General features: G+C 39.0%; 1 protein-coding gene across 1 annotated transcript in view; it reads right to left on the reverse strand.

Moving 5' to 3' along the window:
- The window catches only part of bcl9 (BCL9 transcription coactivator), a 42,971-nt gene that overhangs the window by 2,616 nt on the left and 18,565 nt on the right, over positions 1-21,790 (reverse strand). Inside the window, exons 3-10 of the mRNA XM_079424219.1 lie at positions 19,555-19,632; positions 10,914-11,314; positions 7,578-7,912; positions 4,894-5,004; positions 4,444-4,603; positions 3,503-3,602; positions 1,090-3,388; positions 67-339 (exon numbers count right to left, since the gene is read on the reverse strand). Of these exons, the coding sequence (XP_079280345.1) occupies positions 67-339; positions 1,090-3,388; positions 3,503-3,602; positions 4,444-4,603; positions 4,894-5,004; positions 7,578-7,912; positions 10,914-11,257 (3,622 nt within the window). The 5' untranslated portion in view covers positions 11,258-11,314; positions 19,555-19,632. The remainder of the gene's footprint in view (positions 1-66; positions 340-1,089; positions 3,389-3,502; positions 3,603-4,443; positions 4,604-4,893; positions 5,005-7,577; positions 7,913-10,913; positions 11,315-19,554; positions 19,633-21,790) is intronic.

The following is a 21,790-nucleotide window of genomic DNA, read 5'->3' on the forward strand; positions in this document are numbered from 1 at the left end:
AGACCTCCAGAAAATGCCACCATGACCAAAACCGACTGCATTTTCATTAACTTTTATAGACATTACCGGGCATGCTGTTGTTCATAGATGGCAGGTTTGGCGATCGAGCAGGCGGCGAGTCATCATCAGAGCTAGCCACGGTTTTGATTGCATCATGGTAGAGGGGTGTAGAACTGGGCATTGCGAACTTGGACATGCGGGACATCATGATGGAAAGAGGATTTTGGGATAACGTTGGCTCTGGGGGCATTGTGTAGGGGCTGCTGGATGGAAGACTTCCTGGCACATTCATGCCACCTGGCTGACTGGAGGAACTACCGGAGGGAGGAGGATTACCACCTGAGAACAGAAGAGGAGAGAGGAGGTCAAGAGAAGAGAGATATATGTTTTTACCAATGACCTTTTATCTGACAACTCTTAGGTCAATAGCTGCTGCAAACACATTACTAAAAATGTCCTGCTGTAACCTTTTATTTTGTTGATGTTGAAATTAGCAGGAATAATTGAGACCACATGAAAACAGTGCCACTAAATATATTCTTGGACCATGTTCTCAAAAGCATTGTGAACTAAACTTATCGAGACCACTGGTGGAAATGGTTCTACGATCTACTTAGGCTCAGAATGCATTTGAGAAATGGAGCCCTGGTTATTTTGATGGTCCCTTTAGACATTGAGTACAATTAACTTTTCAACTATCGATCAACTAACTGTCACAAGAGTATTAGTAGACTGTCATGGTTAGGATTAGTAGAATAAGTTGTACTTGCAAAATTACTTAAAGTTAGTAGAATGTCTGTTCAACATTCCAATGCTGGGCAACCAATAAAATGTTTCAGCAGATATTAAGCAGATGGTTTACTAATACTCTAGTGACTGGTGATTGACGTGTAGTTGCAAAGTCACCTACAGTCAACAAAATGTCTAAAGGCTAAAGGGGACCAACAAAAAGTACCAACAGTGCTATATAATGATAAACTATCCACATAAAAATATGCCATATGCACACTGACTAAAAAGTAAACTTGTATAACATACATAATGACTAATAAAGACTAATAATTGTTTAGGCAGGAATTTTTATTGTACCTTGCTCTACACTCCCCATCATATTTGGTGACGTCATACTAAGGGGAGGCTTGTTGTTCTGAGGGATTCCTGGGCTTTGCATGGGCGGCTTGGGTGACGACGTCCAGCCAGGGGAGGGGGCAGGAAGCGAAGGAGACTTCATATGGACGGGTGATGCCCCTGCTGAGCCCATCATGGGTGGAGACTTAATGGCTGCCGCTGCTGCTACTGCTGCCGCTGATGGTCCGCTTAGCATACCAGCTAGCTGGGACGGCGTCTGTGGAGACTTGAGGTTACCAGATGGTGAGCCCAGCATCGGAGACTGGACCTGCCGCAGTGTTGGTGACTTTAGCGGGTTGACATTGATGTTGGGCGAATTAGCGGGGCCAGACTGAACATTTAGGTCTGAGGGCTTGCGACTCATATTCCTCTGGCCAGGCGGAGGCCCTGAGCTGTTGGGAGCTTGGTTCGGTGGTAAAGGAGGCATGTGACTAAGACGACCATTTCCACCCACACTGCCTCCTCTTTGATCAGGTCCGAAGGGTGGCTCGCCTCTGGGACCTCTTGGATTTCCAGGGCCATGGGGACCCATGCCAGGGAATTGTCGGTTGGGTCCCATGTTGATGTCTCCTGCATGGGGCTGGTCATGGAAAGGAGGCCCCTGCATCATTCTCTGTGAAGGAACTACATTGTCAGGCATTGGACCTCCACCTTGCCTCATCTTCATAATTTCCTCTGGACTAAGGTTCATTGGTGGATCTCTCATCTTAGGGGGTATCATCTGAGGGCTAGGACCCATGTTTACATTGATGTTTCCAGGTCCCATGCCAAATTCATTCATGTCTCGACCAAGACCTTTCACAAACTCCATTCTTGAGGTGGGGCTCATGGGACCGTCACCTGGCATTCTGGGAAACATCATGCCACCTCCATTTCCAGGCTCCATGGGTCTTTGATTACCCATCATTCGATTCATCTCCATCATCATGCCAGGCGTCAGACCCATGCCTTGTTTATCACCCATACCTTGATGGAACATAGCTTCCTGTACAGACTGAGGATTAGGGAATCTTTCCACCCTTCCACCCGGACCTCCAAACATGCCTTGCCCAGGAGGGAATCCCCTCCCATCCCCCATTTTTGGCATATCATCAGGCCAGTTCATTCCAGGTCTGGGCATAGTATTGGGCCCTCCCTCCATGTCAGGGTTCATCATGCCAGGGAAGCCAGGCATCCTCTGCATGTGTGGATGCATCCCTCTGGGGCCCATGTTCATCTGGTCAGGGAATGGTTCAGGGCCACCAGGGCCCCACACCTCTCCAGGATTCATCTGGTAGGGTGGCGGCGGACCTCGCATCATTCCTCTAGGTCCACCCTGATGAAGCATCATGTCTCCCATTGGCCTATGCTGCATTTGTTCCTGTTTGCGCTTCTTCTCCTCATAGAAGTCTTGCTGCAGTTTTAGCCAGGCCATCTGCTCTGGGGTCATATGGTCTCCATGCTCTCCACCAAGACCTGGATGTGAGTTCATAGGTCCTGGACCTGGTGGAGGGGGTCCAAGATCATCTGGAGAAAAGGGCATGTCTCTAGGACCAGGCGGACCAAAGGGAGGCCCATCTGGACGTGGTCCTCCCGGACCACCTGGCTTCCCAAGGCTTTTTGACTGGGCCATCATGGCTTGGAGAGGCCCTTGTTCTATTTTCTTGGGCCCTCCTTCCATCATTGCAGAATTGGGCAGGGGTCCACCCATGTTCCCTTGGCCCATGGCAGCCATGTCCTTATCATCTGGGAAGAGCATACGCTGTATATCACGTAAAGTCTGTAAGGAACGTTCCCTGTGTTCAAGTTGCTCTTGGGAAAGGCCCTCAGAGTTGTCCCCCATGCTAGACATGATTTCATGAGCCAGCTGCTGGTGGTGTTGAGCTGTGAGCTTGGCATCTGCCCCTTTAGGTAAGTCTAGGGACGGGAAGCTCTGTGGAGGGCCAGCATTGGGAGGCTGGTTGGAGGCCTGGCTACCAGGTGTCCCTACAGAGTTGCTACCATCGTGGGATCCAGCACCATCCTGTGGGCTACTGCTAGGGAGGCTCTTAGAGTCCATACCAGCTGAAGGTGCATTGTCTGGAGGCAGGCTAGTTGGTTTTGCCCCCTGGGTTGGTTGCTGAGGTTGGGTGGGTTGCGCTTGAGGTTGTTGCTGCTGGCCTGGCTGCGCTACTTTAGAGGCTGCTTGGTGGTTCTGATCACTGGCGAGAGATGAGGGCTGTTGCTGGGACGGAACTCCTTGCTGTTTAGTGTCACTTCTGAGGGACCCGATCTGATTGTTCTAAAACAGACACAATAAATATACACTTTTAATGCGTCTGTGAAAATCTTGTCAAGAATGTTTGCTACTAAATGTCATTTAGTGTAATCACGATTCAGTGATGTCCTTTCTTACCAGGGGGAGCTGGGGCTTTCCACCCTTGCCATTAGAGATATTATTCATGTGGTAAGTGATGATGTTTTCTACATGTCCCGTTATGACTGCATCTGCCGCCCTGAGATGGGAAGAAAATAGTCACAGTCAAAGCTTTGCATAACTCTTCTGACCAAAAACAGTATTCACTTTTATATCTAATTTAAAGCTGAAGTGTATTTATTTTCAAGTAAAACACTTTCGCCAATCCCAGTTTAATATGTAGAAACGACAGTTGATTTTCTTGAAAGCTGTAAGCAATCTGTATCTGTGGCACTACTATAAAATTGCTGTTTGTTTGAGCATGCCAAATAGACAGACAAAGCAACACTGGCTCAAGCAATTTAAAAACTTTTTAGCAATTCTGTTCATTGACGATAGTGGCACAGAAATCACACGTTTCAGTTTTATTACAGAACATATTTATTTAACTCCCACCATGCTAGTAACGAGTACTGTGACTGTCCATAGCCACATTCACACCAGTGCTAGAAAAGGACAGACAAATAGTCACACAAGAAATTGACACTGGGCTCAGTCCCATCTAGTGTGATGGCAGAGCAGTAATGGCACTGCTCTGTGGGAGATTTTCGTTATGGTCACAACATCTGACAAAGTTTCTGACACTTCCTGTCACTAACATTTGGCATTCTAATATCTGCCATCTAAGAGACTAGTTTAGGCAAACATGTTGCTGTCAGTGCTCAAACGCTTTCATCTTTTACCACTCAGCAAAAAGGAAATATGAAAGCGAGAGATAGTGATAGAGGGATTTGCTTCTTTGAACTGACAAAACCATGGCAATATGATTTAACAGAACAACTGCATTTTAGCAGTGCACCTGAGGGTGCAAAACGTTAGCACACATTCACAATTATATTATGACAAGCACCATTTATAAAGAACAAACAGGAAATCTTTACTTGTTGGCCATCTCGGTGGTGAAGACGTAAACAACCTTTGACCCTGGTTTCTGCCCACTCCCCAATTCAGACGCTGTGCTCTGTCCTCCAACTGTATTATGGGTAGGCGTAGAAGCAGAAAGAGCAACTGGATCTGGCTTTATGTCAGCGGAGTTACAGTCTGTAAAACATAAGAATATAGCATTATAGATATGATCACATAGTATTAGCAACAATAAGATAACATGTTGCCAATCACTCAGTCTTGTCATTTTTTTTTGCAGTAAGACTTAAAATGTCAGTTTGCCAATTGAATTTGTAATTACAAATCAAAATCTTATTAGTATTACATAAATCTGTGCCACGAGATGTCAATTACCATTTCATACCTACATTTTTTAAGGTAAGAACTGTTTTACACTTTAAATGCATTTTATTATAAATAAAAAAAGTAACTCTGAAACCACATACTGAAGAATCCTGGGTCGTCTTCATCACTCTCTCCCCCTGAACACCAATCTGCACCGCTGTATGGCAACCGTCGCTCTCCAACACATAACCTTTTCGCTCTACTGCCCATTTCTTTAAAAAGACAGAAGAGTAAGATTACCATGATGTCCATGAAACCATCATATGATTTCTACTGCTGGGAAGCACATTACTACTAAATTTCAGGGTTGTGTCTCAAACACGTCGGTGGATAGAAAATGCAACAAAATCATCAGTGTACTGCAGTACCAGGCTAGGTTCAGACTTTGTGAGCAACAGTTCTCTTAAATCTTTACATCAACATGAATACATTGTGCATTTCTATTCATGATAATTTCCACATTTGTCTGGAATGTGCTGTGCTATCCTTTGGTATTCTCTCCTCATGCCATGTTGACTAATCTAGGCTGTTCTGAAAATTTTAAAAGGTATCTAGGATGGCTTAAAACAAACTTTGGATAACTTGGAGCCAAAAATACACACATTGCTCTCCCAAGAAAAAAAATAAAACTTTTCTTAGACAACATAGAAAGTTCTTAGTCACCATTAAATGTCATGAACCCACAGGCCAGTTCTCAAACTTTGAGAAGTGAAAGTACAATAACTAAAAAAAAAAATTAAAAAAAAAAAAAAAAAAAATCACTGTCAGTGTGAACAAGGTTTTAAAAAGACAATACAGTAGCACTATTGTTAGTGTCTATCCAGCTGGTTAGTTCCCAGACCACAACATCTCACTGAAAGTAGGACACAGTCGGGTCAAAATGGGAGATATAAGACTTCCTGTGTACAGACAGCACACACTGCTCAAACGGCAAGAGCAAACTCTCAACAGCTTGAACAAACACAAACACGCACACCAAACAGACTTACAAGCTGTCTCCCTGTGAGCATACAAGCACATTGGCACACAAAGAAAACCAAACAGGTTTCTTCTGAACAAGCCATTTCGGACTTAATCAACATCAGCATTTAAAACTAACCTTTAAACATAGACTGACAGACTTTAATGCTGCACCTCAAGAATTACCAATGAAGAAAATTAAACGGGGAAAAGCTGGTTTAAAAAATAGAATCTGAAACGAAAACAAAAGAACAAAAAATTGCTTGAGCGTCACACTGAAATATGTTTATGCAGAGGCATTAACAACCAGCAGGGGTCCTTCAGACTGTCAGGAACACCAACCTTAAAAATGGGAGAAGAGAAAAAAGAAAAAAAAAAAAAAAAAAAAAAAAAAAAAAGCAAGGTGGCTCCCCCTCACTCAGCAAACCAAATGGTTTGTTCCCTGGCGTTCCTAAACCAGGCCTATCCTGTGATGCTGCCACTAGAAAACATACAGGGGTGTGAATGTCTTCATGCACCACTACAGCCCTCAGTGCAACCCTGCCAAACGAACTAACGCATACACGAGACAAGAAAACCAGCGAAAATGTGTGGCCCTTGGGATAAGGTGCATGTTAGCATCATGGGCCATTTAAAGGTCATTGCCAATGGAGCTTTGCCATATTCTATATATGGACACAAAAGAAAACAGAATGTGCATCCAGAACCATATGAAAATGGTATCCCAGCACTACATTAAAGCATACTATTATTAAACAATTCACAACAAAAGAACCAGGACATTAATGGGTCATTCTCTGGACATCATGCTATGCCTGTTCCCATAACATACAGTCTGTGTAATTCAGCCATTATAAATAAGTTATTACTATTGCCAATGTCACAACTCTGCACCTTTCTATTTATATTTCTAACATTCATTTTTCATTGCATCTTGTTGAAAGTTTCTTTTTGACCATCATGTGATATTTACAAAAAAACAAAAACAAAAACAAAGACTATCTTGCATTCTTGATCAGTATTTTATCACGTTTGCTTGGATTTGCCCCGTCAAGCAAAATACATAATTATCAAGTTTATTCATTTTTCCTCTATGTGATGTAAATTCATCCAATTATCATGTGTGATTTATTACAAGGTAGCAACAAAATAACCAGATACTACCAAACTTGTAAGTAAAATAATTCCCAACTGTGAGAGGGCTGCATAATGTAGCCTAGCGCTTAAGGGTTAGCGATGATAAATTAAAAACTACTGTACTTTGAAAGGCTACAACCACATTTTAAGCAATGGAGGTAGTACTTTAAAATTTGGCCATTAAATAATAATAATAACAACAACAACAACAACAACCTGGCTGACCACTAATCTCATTGCATTATGCAGGTTACAGCGCTACAGTACATGGACCTGAGGTGAGACAAATATTACTTCTTGTTTTTTTGTTTTTTTTAAATGAATAAATGAAACAAAAAGGGAAAAAACAACATTTAAAGCAAAAACCGCTCTATTTCCTGATAATGGGCCTAATGCACAAAACTGATGTCCATTCAATGTCAAAGCAAGGTGGTAATAGTATCACTCTGTGGCACAGGATGATCATACTATTCAGAGGTACAAAAATAACTGCACATCATGCCACCGCTCAATAAAATTACCTGACCGATATAGTTATGCAAGATACTGGAGATGCTTAAAACCACACTAGATTTCATCTAAAACCATAGTAGTAAATTATCCCTTCAATGAATGATACATTATGAATGCAAAAGAACCAGCTTCATAATTCAAAATGCATATGAAAAAAAAAAAAAATTTATTTTACCTTTCTGGTCCCCTTCATTGTTTGGCGTTCCTGTATCCCTTTGTTCAAATGACTCCACTGAAGTGCTTCTCTCTCTTTTATTCTTGCCTTTTGCCCCATTGCCTGAGCTCAGGCCTTGTCCATTTTTGAGTCCCATACTCCCTATGGGGCCTTGGGGACCTTTGGGTGTGTGGCTTCCACTCAGCGACTTGGGGTCACAAGGAGACGGCTGTGATTGGCTGCCGGCGCCCCCTTGCTTTCCCTGGTTGGGCAGTTTGGAGTCCATCTGTGCGGCGCTGGAGGGGGACATCACGGGTGGCGACCTCACCATGGCCTCCTGCTTGGATTTCGGACTGCTGAGAAAAGCCAAAGGAAAAATGGGTGAGATTGACCCAGGGCACACAGTTTGGATGGTCAAGATCAATAATTTCAGCATTAAAAAACCCCACTGGCACTGCTGAACAAATACAAAAATGAACATTTAAATATTTTTCAAATCAAACAGTTATTTAATATTAAAAGTAGTCAACAATGTCCAAATTCGAGAGCATTTGGGGCCTATTAATGGTAAGGTAATTAACTTGCCTTATCACTACATCTTGCATTTGTTTATTATGTGTCATGGTGTTATCATGCGTTTAAGTGTTACAAGCTTTAATGTGTAATTTTCTGTGATAATTTGAACTTTAGCATTGCACACTGTGCTGAAAATGCTTTACTTTTTAATATTTCTTAGATATTTAACAAAAATGTACACTACCATTCAAAGGTTTCGGGTATGTATGATTTTTAATCAATACTTAGTTCAAACTTATTCAGACTTATTTCAAAAGTCATTTGATCAAAAACAAAGTGAAAACAGTAATACTGCAAAATATTACATTTAAACAGTTAAACTATATTTAATATATACATTTAAAATGTTATTTATTCCTGTGATGCAAAGCCACATTTTTCGAATCTTTACTCCAGTCTTCAGTGTCACATGTTCCTTCAGAAATCATTATAATATGCTGATTTGGTGCTTATGGCTCTTTTTTAATAAATCACAGACAGGTTGTGCTGCCTAATATTTTTGTGGAAACCGTGATACTTTTTTTTAGGATTTCAGTAAATATTTCAGAAAAAAAATATTCACTGCCAAGTGCATCAATTAAATGCAACCTTGCTGAATAAAATAGATTTCTTTAAAAACAAAAATTCTGCTAGGTTGCTATTTATGTTTTTATTGCATATTTGGAGTTATAAATTTATAACCGTCACAGCAAGATTGTATCCAATTCATAATACCTTCAAGACAAAAAAAAAACATTTACTCAATAGTTCCATATGCTGCAACATCAGTAACACAAAACAAGATCTTAGAAAACAAACATTTCTGCCATTTCCACTTTGTCTGTGGAAAACCAGCAGAATCCTATTAACTTCCCTTTCTCTAGTAAAGAATACAACTTAGGCCAAAATGAAAAAGTGGAGACGAATGAGTCCTATCTTCGCAGCTGACTGACCGATTGCAGCCACCACACCCTGAAAACATGCCATTCGATAATAGGAGAGAAATCTTGACGTGTTCCGGTGACGCAATTACAGTACTCTCAGTGACCTTCTGTCCTAGCCTGTTCTTTGTTGACTGACTGCCAGGTTAATATTTAATCAAAACTCGTCAAACCAGATCTCCCACAAGCTAGCCTCCATCCATACCCAAAGCAATGGGTCCACAGTGCCTGGTTACCAGGGAAACCAGTTACACGCCAACGGTAAGGGCTGGTCATTGTTGGACGCCTTTGAGTTTGGCAGTAAAACTCATATTCTTGTCCATTTTGCCTCCATATTGGATGCTAATGCCAGCCTGAAAGCACAAACTGCTTTCCAAAAGTGAGGTACCGGTTTAACAGGCCATGTTTCAGAGCTCTGTGCACAATGCAAAATATTTTCCAGCATTCAGAGAAAGTCCAAACGCTTTGGACAGCCGCCGCAAACATATACAGAATGGGTTGTGATTAGGCTATGTGCCATCGCGTTCACTGAAGGACTCCCAGGAGCCCCGCTGCCGACTGCTTAACCAATTCCAGATCTGTGAATCAGCAATAGCAGCCATTTTGAAACCAACGTCCAGCAGGGCGGGATGTATATGCGCTGGCTGAGCTGAAGTGGGTCAGTTTCTCAAATGCTCAATGAGGTTCTGGAAGCTTTCCAGGTCCAGCGTTGCCTTTAGGACACAGTTTGCCCTGCAATTTTGCCGCAGTTACTTCAGCTCGCACTGGTTTCCTGTCTATAAGAGACAGCTCAATGGCCATAAGGAGGGTGGGAATTGCGAGTAAGTGGGCAGCAAATGATTCGCTGGTGTGGTGCATCTCCATTAGGGAGAAATTAAAACAACAACTACTCCTCATACATTTAAGAATGGTTTAATATAAGATAGTGGTGAATTAATAGTATCCGCAATTGTGTCTGACTGCATGAAAATTGTTTGTTAAGGCATTTTACCCAGGGAAATAAAACTAGGGATGAAACAAATAACAATTTTGATAATTTATTCAAATTAGGGATATCTAATACTACATATTTTCCAAAATCAGTTGGCTATATGACATCAGAGATATATTCTTATTCTATATATCCCCAGAAATAATTGGGATAAGTGATATTGTTGTCATTTTAAGACCATTTAATGCCACTGAATATATAAATCATAATATAATGGCGTAATAACGCAAGGCAGCCTACACACTTTCAAATGACAACAAACTTTTGATTCTTATGAATATTTAGATCATGGAAATTAACTCAAAATATTAGATTCCTTAAAAAAAAAAAAAAACTTGAATAAATAGTAAATAAAGATTTTCTAACAAAGTGCAATGTAACGTAGAAAAAAGAAAAAATGCACAAAGAACTTGTATGGAGATGTTTCCCTGACCTTCTTTTCTCTGTAAATTAAGGGTGCACACTATTACTGAAAAACACAACCCCTACTTAGTAGTCAGATGTCCGTATGCACAAAGGCACAGAACCCTAAACAAGACCATATCTGCAGAAGACAGTTTTTTGTAGAAGCATTTTTATATTTGAACTAGCACCTCATGACTACACCACGTTATGTATGAGAAGCTGCAAAAGACACAGGTGCAAGTGGAACGCAAAGAACACGGTGACATGTTGAAAACAGCTGCTTAATATTTTTATAGAAACCATGAATGTCTTTACTGTCACTTTTTATTAATTTAATGCATCCTTGCTGAATAAAAATATGAATTTCTTTCAAACTGTAGCGTATATGTATATACATATAACAGTACAAAACTAATAAAACTTTGGTTTCAAGGAATAGTTCGTACACATGTACAGTTCTCTCACCTCTGAGTGTTAGCCGATGGAGAGGTCCTCACTTTGGGGTTGCTGGAATGCATTGACGTCAGTCCCAGTGCGACAGAGGCAGGAGCAGTAGAGTGCTGGTGGGGACTGGGGGTGTGTGTATGTGTGTGGGAGTGTGTATGTGTAGAGGTGGGCGTAGCTTTGGCCCGGGTGCTCCGGGGCCCGGTATTGGGGGTTGCGACAGGGCTGCTGCAGTCCTGGCCCTCCTCTTGCCGTTCTTTGGCCCTCTCCTTCCTGCCCGAAGCGTTTCCTGTGGTTCCGGTAGCTGCGGTGGTTGCCGTGGCTGTGGCTGCTGCTGCTGGTCTCTCCTCCTGCACCTCCAGCATTCTCTGTGTGGGTTTGTCTGGAGTCTCCCCGAGGAGCCCTCACAGCCCCTGGCCACACTAAACACAAACAAACAAGCAAGAACAGTTAGTTTAGTCAGATTTTTAAAATGGTTTTTGAAATAAGTCTATTATGCATTTAATTAAAAGAGTTTTTCAAAATATCCGTTTTCTATTTGAATATAATTAAAACAATTTATTCTTGTGATGCAGAGCTGAATTTTCAGCGTCGTTACTCCATGATCCTTCAGAAATCATTATAATATGATGATTTGCTGCTCAAGAAACATGTTATTTGTATGCAAACAGTGCTGCATTTTTTTTCCCCAAGGATTTTTTAAAAAGAAAAGTTCAAAAGAACAGCATTTATTTTAAATGTAAATCTTCTGCAACATTATAAATGTCTTTATGGTCACTTTTGATAAATTTTATGTATCCTTGCTGAATAAAAATTCTAATTTCTTGCATACAAGTAGGTAAATGGTAGTGCATAAAGTCTACTTTCCTTCATTGCATCGCCACATCTACATTAGCTCTGAAGTAACTAAGTCCAAGTCTCATGTTTACTTGTTTGTCCACCTGTGCAGATATGTTCCATAACCTGAAGTGGCTACGAACATCCATACCAAGTTCCAACACCATGAAAACCAAGCAACATTACTAACACATCCAAGTCAAATTACTCAAAAAAAAAAAAAAAAAAAAAAAAAAAAAAAAAAAAAAAAAAAAAAAAAAAAAGTCACGCCAAGAATAAGCAAGTTTCAAGTCATTGCATATTCTCCAAAACACTGAAGTTCAAGGTGAGAAAATGTGGAGCTGTGAATCTGCCAGGCAGTGGCCATCATCCAAAACTCACTGAAGAGTCAGACTGAAGGCCACCAAAAGAACGATTTGTTGAAAACAAGTGGTCGTGTAACATCTCGGATGGAGGCGTGTGATAGACTGAAAACATTTCGCTGGTGGATTTTGTTGTCTGCAAAAGAACATCATGCTGAGGACACAGTTAAAGCGAGGAGAACCATCATGCAAGGCTCTGTAATAGGACCGGAAAACTTAGAAATCCAAGCATGAAATGGATGGAACCAAGTGTGGAAATAACCAACTGGACAATACCTTGAAACATTTAGCAAAAGTCAGTCTCATGATGTACTTGGATTTGAAATACTTTGACTTGCTAATCTTGGTCCGAACCGTTGCGCTTTCCAATTGGTATCATTTTCTCCCTTACTGCTCTCAAATTAGGATGAATACATTCACCTTTTTGCATGAAAGCTACACCGCACATAAACTGTTAAAAAGTTTGAGATCAGTATATTTTTGTCTAAAAGACAGTTACACTTTATTTTACAGTATGCATACTTACAGTGTACTTAACCAAGAAAGGTAGTATAAATATAATCTTAGTATTTATATGGTAGTATTAAATTGGTATTGGGTAGTATAAGGTAACTACAAGGGTTAAGGTTATGTTTAGTAGCACATTAAGCACAACAGTTTAACATTGATAAGAAATGTTTCTTGAGCAGAAAATCAGCATATCAGAATGATTTCTGAAGGATCATGAGTAATGATGCTAAAAAGTCAGCTTTGCATCACAGAAATAAATTACATTTGAAAATATATTCAAATAGAAAACAGTTGTTGTAAATAGTAATAGAGATAAAACTATGAATTTTTGATCAAATAAATGCAGCCTTGGTGAGCACAAGAGACTTTTTCCAAAAAACCCTTACCAACCCCAAACCTTTGAACGGTAGCATATATGATTACCAAAGCCCAGATCTGATGTTAAATCTGAAAGTAAATAATAAATGTAAAAGAAATTCAGATTACAAGTGTAGAAAGAGAAAGAAAGCGCAAGCAGCACATAATATGCACCACCTTGTAACCCAGATCTCTCGAACAGAAACAGCTGTGGGTGAGTCGACAACTCGACTGATAAGTGACTAGAATTCTTTACGCTCCACAGTAATGTACAAAAATCACAGGAGTGGGAATGATCAAGTTTGTCTTTCAGGGTGTACTAGTGCTTCCGTGTGTAAATGAGTGTGTTAACATGTAGCGGGATTCCGTCTTTGTGCAAAACCTAGCTTTCATAAGATATGAGAACCCTCTCAAAAAGCTGCAGTGTCAGACTGCGTCGTCATCCAGAAAATATTCAGGACAGCTTCCAAGACACTCAAATGATGTAAGCATCTCGCATATTCCCTCCCGGCCTGAAAGACAGTGCTAACTCAACACCAAGACTCCATTTCAGGGATTTAATACAAATGTAAACTAAACCCATAAACGAAAAAAAGGTCTGATCATAGTTAAAGAAAAACAATCATATTCAAATGCTTATTAACTCTTATTTAGATCACATGAATTCAGGTAAACTACACAATTTTTCAAAGTTTATTATAATATTTTCAAACACACCATCTAAACCCAAATGCGATCCAATTTAAAACATCAAAGCATATTGCTGACATATTTCAAGTAAAAGTAAGGCATGTGAATGTGAAGATATTTATTTAAAATCATTTTTTTAGTAAGTCTCTTATGCGGACCATTTGAGTAAAAATACAATAAAAACTGTAATATTGTGAAATATTATTGCAAAAATATATTTTCAAATGTAATTTATTCCTGTAATGCAAAACTGAATTTTTAGCAATTTCTCCAGTCTTCAGTGTCACATGATCCTTCAGAAATCATTCTGATTTTCTGCTCAAGAAACATTTCTTAATATTGAAAACGGTTATGCTGCTTCATATTGTTTTGGAAAAATGTTATTTTCAGGATTTCTTGATGAATTTAAAAATAGAAATTGTAACAAATGTTTTTGTCACTTTTGTTCAATTAATTCATCATTGAATAGAACGATTAATTTTCTTTAAAAAAAAAAAAAAAACCTGCACCAAACTCAAGCTTTTGAACGGTAGCGTATCGGTTTAATATCACAAAAAGTAAAAAGCAAAGAGAAACAAGGATGTCAACCGAGGCAGCCATTTCATTTTTTGTCATTTAAAGCGTGGTTTCCTTGCATGGCCCCTCTCTCTCTCCTCCTGAATCCACACTTGCATACTGACATTCTCACATTTCAGCGTTCGCCGTGTGAGAGGCCGGTGCGCTGCTCCGGTGCAGAGCTCTAATGGCGTCCAGCGGCAGCAGCATGGCCGTCAAGCCTTCTCCAGCCCGCCACAGACATTTCTCTTCATGCATGCACACCCACAAACACCATTGCCAAGGCAACCCCAACCGACAGGTCCTGGTTCTACAACAGCCTCAAAAACACACCCGTACCCACCAATCCGCGCCAAGATTTACAATGCATGTGCACTTAAAGCTATAACGTAGGTTTACTACATTTCCAATGGAATGGTATTAAAAGGTCAACATGGATTGGTGTTTGCTTTAAAAAAAATAAACAGTTGCTTTTTCTCAGGTTTTTTTTCTTTGAAACATGCATTGATACATTTTTAAAAATTCAAAATGATTTGCGTCTATTTTGATCTCATGTTGACTTGAGAACTAAAACAAAAAAATTCTAAAAGTTAACATCCAATCCAAGAAGCCTGGAATGAGTCTTGAACTTGTGAAGCTATAAAAAGGAAAGAGAACGCACATGCATTCAAGCTCAGACATTTCCACTTCCTTCTCAAAAATGGACAAACATTCCAGAACGCTCTTACACTTCCTGTCCAGCCTTGAGCGAGTGGGAACAAGAAAAAACGAAAACAGTGGCCAGTGTGACAAGATATCCAGTGAACTCTGGGCTAGACTGAGGAAATAAATACATATTAATACACCAATTTAAATTAATATGAAATATCAAATAACTATGAAAATCACAGCTTCAACAATGCAGGCTGGGAATATTTAAAACAAAAAAAAAAACTAAACTTTGAAAAACACAGTGTTATTGTTTCAATAAAAGCAAAAAGTACTTACATATATATTTCCCTATGCATAATTTCTAGTAAATATATAGATATATTTTAAAAGGCTAGAGGAAGAGAAAGAAATATTCACACTATACTGTTTTGAAAATAAAAACAAATGTGCTAATGTTTCAATAAATAAAAGCAAAAAGTACCTACATACATCTTTTTCTATGTATTATTATTATTATTATTATTATTAGTCAACATATAGATATATAAAAAGGCTCGAGGCAGAGAAAGAAAAGACTGGGAATATTCACACTATAATATTTTGAAAATAAAATAAATAATTTAACAATTAAATTGAAAAATAAAAAAAAGGTTCCTAGATATTTTTTTCTATGTATTATTGGTGAACATATGCTATATTGTCAAAAGGCTGGAGAAATAGGAAGACGGAGAAGCTTCACAAGTGGATCAAGCCCATTCACAATCCATTACCTCCAAACTGGCGCAGCAGTATCAAGGTACTCGGGATGCGGCCGGCCATCGGTGCTGCTACGGGGCATCATCAGGAACGCAAACAGGCAAATAGAAAAATAGCAGGAGGTGCATGGGGCACACAGACAGCCGCACTGGACGCCACAGAGCCGTGAGGCTTAAATGACTATATGAACTGTGTAATGGGCTGTTTACAGCAGAGGTCCTGCCACCCTTATTCAGTTAAAGCAAAGCTTCCTAAACTCCATTTCCATTTTGCATAGCTCAAGGGCTGTATACTCCCACTTATAAATCATAAAGAGAGTGTGCATGTGTGTAGGAGACGTGTGGGCCCGAACACACACGCGTGCGGCATCATGGTGAAAAGGATCTCTCATTTTTCCTCACACAGACAAAAAGAGCTTCTATAACCTTGAAAGCCATTGCCTTTGGGTGGAAAAAATAAACAAACGCATGCACACACTTAAGTTGTCGTTTAATGTGAGCTGTGGTTTTCCGTACCCAAATCCTAGTCTTTACCAATAAAGACAGCGTATGAAACTGGTATTATATTGCTATTAGACGTAGCTTCTGTTAATACAATAAAGACAGCTAAAGAGACAGCTAGCATGATTTACGGCTGGATATAGCAGCCAGAACAAACAGTCGACATAAAATCCATCAATCTGAACCGCTCAGAGTTAGATGGCTACACAGAAATGTCTTCATTCCTTCTTAATAAAAAAAAATACAAAAGGCCAGACATATGCATATCCCATTTATAATGCACTAATAATCCATAGGAAACAAGTCTAAACTGACCGTCTGCTTTGGCCGAGTGCCTACAGTGACAAAGACACAAACAAGCAGATCTGCCTGTCAATTGTAGATTATAAAACAACTGCAGGGCCGTCGCAGACCGACTAGGCATCTAGACATTCGGCAGACGCTTTTACATAAAACAACTAGCAGTGCAGTCAAACTATACACTGGGTTGCTTGAATCGAACTCATGACCTTTGCATTGCTAGCACCAGACTTGAGCTACACAAGTGTGTTTTCATATATAGACGCTTCAGACAAACCAGTAAACATACTGTAGTGTGCTTAAAGGCAAACACATAACTTTCTCTGTGTACACTGAAAGCATGCAACAAAAATCACCAGGCAAATTTGATGTGCAATATATGGGCTAAACTGTGTTATCAACAAAATGTCTCCGTTATAAACAGTGATGGCAGTAATGAAAAGCTGTGTCGTTATTGTAAAGAGATAGTTCACCCAGAAATGACCAAACGGTTGACGGTAGCCATTGACTTCCAGAGTAATTTTTTTCCCAAACTATTGAAGTCAATGGCTACCATGAACTGTTTGTTTACCATCATTCTTCAAAATATCTTGTTTTGTGTTCAACGGAAAAAAGAAACTCATCCAGGTTTGCAACAACTTGAGGGTGAATATAAGAAGACATCAATTTTAATTTTTGAGTGATCCATCTCTTAACTAAAATGATTAAAATGTGTTTGTTTATTAAAATAAAGCTGAAAAAAATAAACAAACATTAGATTAAAAACCTGAACTTAAGAAATGCTGCATTGGCAACTAACTGAAATAAAACGCTGAAGTACAAAAATTACTAAAACGGAATTAAAAAAAAAAAAAAAAAAAAAAATTGTATGACAAAAATTAAGTGAAGTGAAGTGAAGTGAAGTGACATTCAGCCAAGTATGGTGACCCATACTCGGAATTCGTGCTCTGCATTTAACCCATCACGCGTGCACACACACAGCAGTGAACACACACACACCGTGAACATACACCCGGAGCAGTGGGCAGCCATTTTATGCTGCAGTGCCCGGGGAGCAGTTGGGGGTTCGGTGCCTTGCTCAAGGGCACCTCAGTCGTGGTATTGAGGGTGGAGAGAGCGCTGGACATTCACTCCCCCCACCTACAATTCCTGCCGGCCGGAGACTCGAACCCGCAACCTTTGGATCACGAGTCCAACTCTCTAACCATTAGGCCACGACTTCCCCATTAAATAAGAAAATATAAAAATGCTAATTCAAAATATTAATGAATACTACAACAGTTCATAAATAATGTTTATATAGCATTGCCTAGTATTAGTAAAAATTGAATTTATATAAAAAAATAACTGAATAAAAGAAATAAACATTACACTACAAAAAAAATAAAAATAAACCCCCGAAAGTGACTAAATTACTGGCTGAACTGCTAAAAGTACTAAAACGAAAATAAAAATGAAATTTGAGAACAGAATTTAAAACATTAGCTTATAAATAACAGTAATCAAACATAGCTACACTAAATTTAACTACATTTCTCAGTAGCATTATAGTAGCTCAGCTTCAAAACAGTGGTGTGCGTTTTAACCACATTAAAAGTATAGCTTGCCACACTGGTTCACACTCAGATTAACACGGATGCTCAAAAGTTGAACAGACAGGGTTTATCACATCATGCCTTGTTACGAAACGGTTTTACACCAAAGAGATGCTGCGGAGACGGGTAATAAACACATACGGCACACTTATGAACTGATAAGTGACTTCACGTAATTAGTCTATTTATCAGCTAGAAGGACTCGGTTCTGCACCTGCAGACTTTTCTAGCAGAGATCTGCTCTAACACACCTGACTGTAATTTAGAAGTGAACCAAAGACCCTGATTGGCTCCTTCTGGTGCGCGTTTAATTACAGACGCAGCTCAAGATCTCCAGCAGCAGCACCGAGCACCTCTGATCTACTCTATGCACACCATAACACCTATATTTTAAGAATTTAATTATACTTTAGAAAAACTAAGGTGAACTATATGCACAAGTAGGGATGTCAAAAGTACTGGTATCTGGATAACACGCTGAAACCCAAAAAAATAAAAATCTTTAGTACACAGAAAAAGTAGGTAGGTAACTTAGATTGAATAAGTCCTCTACAATATAACAAACTAAAGGTGGAACTTATTTTAATTACAGGGTCATTCTCAGTCAAACCAATCAATATTACATGACCTTATTAAATGATTTATAGTTAATAATTATGCAGTGAATACTATTCTAATCATTTAACTATTGCTTGAAGGCTACATTAAATTGGTTTAACTTAATTATAATAATCAATTCTGCTTTTAAAGGGCAATATGCGGTTAGCATGTTACTTTTGTAGAATATCTACTAGCCATCATTTTTAGGACACCGTTTAAGTAACCTGCAGGTCACAGTTTAGCCTTGATAACCACAGCAGGGCCAGGATGAAGAGACGCCCGAGGCAGGAATTGTTGACCTCAAACTTAAATCACAATCCATGACTGCATCATATCCATCCATCCTTGGTGGATCCATAGCTCAGAATGACTACTGAACGTAAACTAGCGTACTGTCCCTCAAACTATTCCTGGAGCTTTATCATCTTGTTGAATCAGTGCACCTGGTGAATGAAGGTCATGAACAATGGCTGCAATGATCACCACATATCTTGAACCAGTCAAGGATGTCAAGTCCAAACCACTGCACATCAACTGTCCTGAACCTATATAATTGTAATGGTCATTGTCATTTTAATACAGCTACTGCTCAAACGTTTGGGGCCAGTAAAGTGACCCCAAGTTTAAAGAAAGTAACACTTTTATGCAGCAAAAATGGCTTAACCTGATTCAAAGTGACGAACACATTGGTTCCAAAGGTTTCTATTTCATATAAATGTTGTTGTTTTTTTCTATTCATTAAAAAGCCCTGAAAAAGAAAATGTTTCCACAAAAACACTATGCAGCACACACGTTTTCAATAAAGAGAATCATAAGAAATGTTTCTTGAGCACCAAATCAGGATATTAGAGTGATTTGTGAAGGATCATGTCATACTGAATTGTAGTGTATGACACATAAATACATCGCAGCTGCTGTTTGACATGAATGCATTAACAAAGGCACTCACCATGTCCCTCTATGTCACGATATAGCTGTGGCCATGACTGCACTGCATGCAACAGAACACCACCAACCGCACAACGATCTGAGAGAGAGAGAGAGACAGAGAATACACATTTATTAAACACACTCTGAGGGCCAATGTAACACTGCAGAGGAAATGCTTTAAGAGGCAAGAGCAGCGTGTTAAAGCCAGATCTGCAGAATAGACTGAGGTAATGGCTTGATTAATAATAGATGGGTGAAGCAGGTTTTGATTGAATGACACTTGTTTGAGAAGTGTATCATTATAAAGAATTTTCAAGCTTGTCAAACCCGCTCCCACGCTCGTGCTATATGCTGTAATATACCATAATGAAAAAGGTGAAAGAAATAGCTCAAGCAAATCACCATTTATGTCATTTAATACCCGTATGATACCACTTTTTTCATTAAAATCTAGCCGTCAGCAGTACCTCTGAAATGACAGCTGCATCAGCATATATTCAAACTTGGCAATCCAGATGTAACGCTCCAGGTTTGATGTCAATGACAGCAAATGCATTTGGTTCTTGTGTTTTTAAAAAGCAGCAAGAACTGAATTTGAAAGTGCATACCAAGAATTTCTGTGATGTACCTATTTTTCTTTTTTTAACGTATACACTGCTTTGGGGGGGATGTAAGAATTATTGTATTTTTTTAATTAATTTTCAAAATTAATACTTTTATTCAACAAGGATGCATTAGATTAATCTAAAATGACAGCAAATATTTCATAATATTACAAAATGTTTATTACAAATAAATATTCACATACATATATACATATACATATATACACATATACACACATATATATATATATATATATATATATATATATATATATATATATACACACACATATATACATATACATATATATATATATATATATATATAATGTATATATATGTGTATATTTATTTATTCATTTATTATTAAAACATAAGACCATTATTTTAAACTGAATTAATATTTCACAACTGTACCGTTTTTACAGTACTTTTGATTAAATAAATGCAGTCTTGGTGAGCATAAGAGACTTATGAGAAGAGAAGAGAGAGAAAAAAAAATAAAATAAAAAAAATAAAAAACTTACAAACCCCAAATGTTTGTATAGCAATTTATGACTTCAGAGAGACATTTGGACTATATTTGTGGGGGGGGGGGGGGTTGTTTGTTTGTTTTTTGGAGCTTGTCAGCCACCAGAAACCGTATGCATTCACCGCATTAAGAAAGAGCAGCATGAACATTCTTCAAAATATTTTACTTTGAATTCAACATTAAAAAAAAAAAAAAAAAATTCAAACCTGACGAGCAAAGTTTGAAAAAACACCACTAAAATGCAAGTCTCTGGAACAAGCACAAACACAGTGATATAGACATGCATAGGAGCAGTGACCAGGTGAGGAGCACTTCTATTCCAAGCGTCATGAAATCAGCAAGCTTTTACCTTTCGTTTCAAGAATAGATGAATGAATGAGAGTGAAAGAGAAAGTGTGAATCTGTGTGGATGTCCCCAAATATAATAAACTCATAGAAATAAGACAAGAAAGACGTTTATCAAAGGCTCCTGGCACTGATGCAAACACACGTCGCCCACAGTTAAAAACTGAGCTTCAAAGCCCACATTCAGACAAAAAGCAGACAATACAACATCGTAAAGAAATGACGCATTGTTTTGTTTCAAAGTTGACACTCTAAATCCCATCAGAAGCTTCCTCGTCTAATGAGGTCACTTCCTACTCCAAACACGAGCTGATCTACAAACCAGCTTCCTCTTTCCCAAAGTCATTAAAAGAGTCTTCCTGCATTTTAAACATCTGGTTCATTGTCACTGTTAAGTCCAGCGAAGATTATGACTTTTTGTACTAGTTTTAATTGGATAGAACAGCAGCAAATGAGTGGTATTGTGAGTTTAAGTTGCCTGCACGCTATTTGTCGAAGCATGTGCACGATTTATCAGGCCTCGTCTACCACATGTGTGGGTTTTTAATAAATGTGAGCATCAATATCAAGTAAAAAGGCATATAGTTGGGTCAGCAGAATATTATACCAAATCAAACAGGGAGAAACTGTGTATCGCCACATGAGAACCCTTTCTCTGTTGTTTCTAACAGCGAAATTATTTCTCCTAATGTGACATCACTTGGCCATATCATCTGAGGAAGTCACATTCGGTACGAGCTCCACTGTAATGTTAAACCACTACCAGAGACCGA

Source organism: Barbus barbus (assembly GCF_936440315.1).
Source record: "Barbus barbus genome assembly, chromosome: 8".
In the NCBI taxonomy this organism is placed as follows: domain Eukaryota; kingdom Metazoa; phylum Chordata; class Actinopteri; order Cypriniformes; family Cyprinidae; genus Barbus; species Barbus barbus.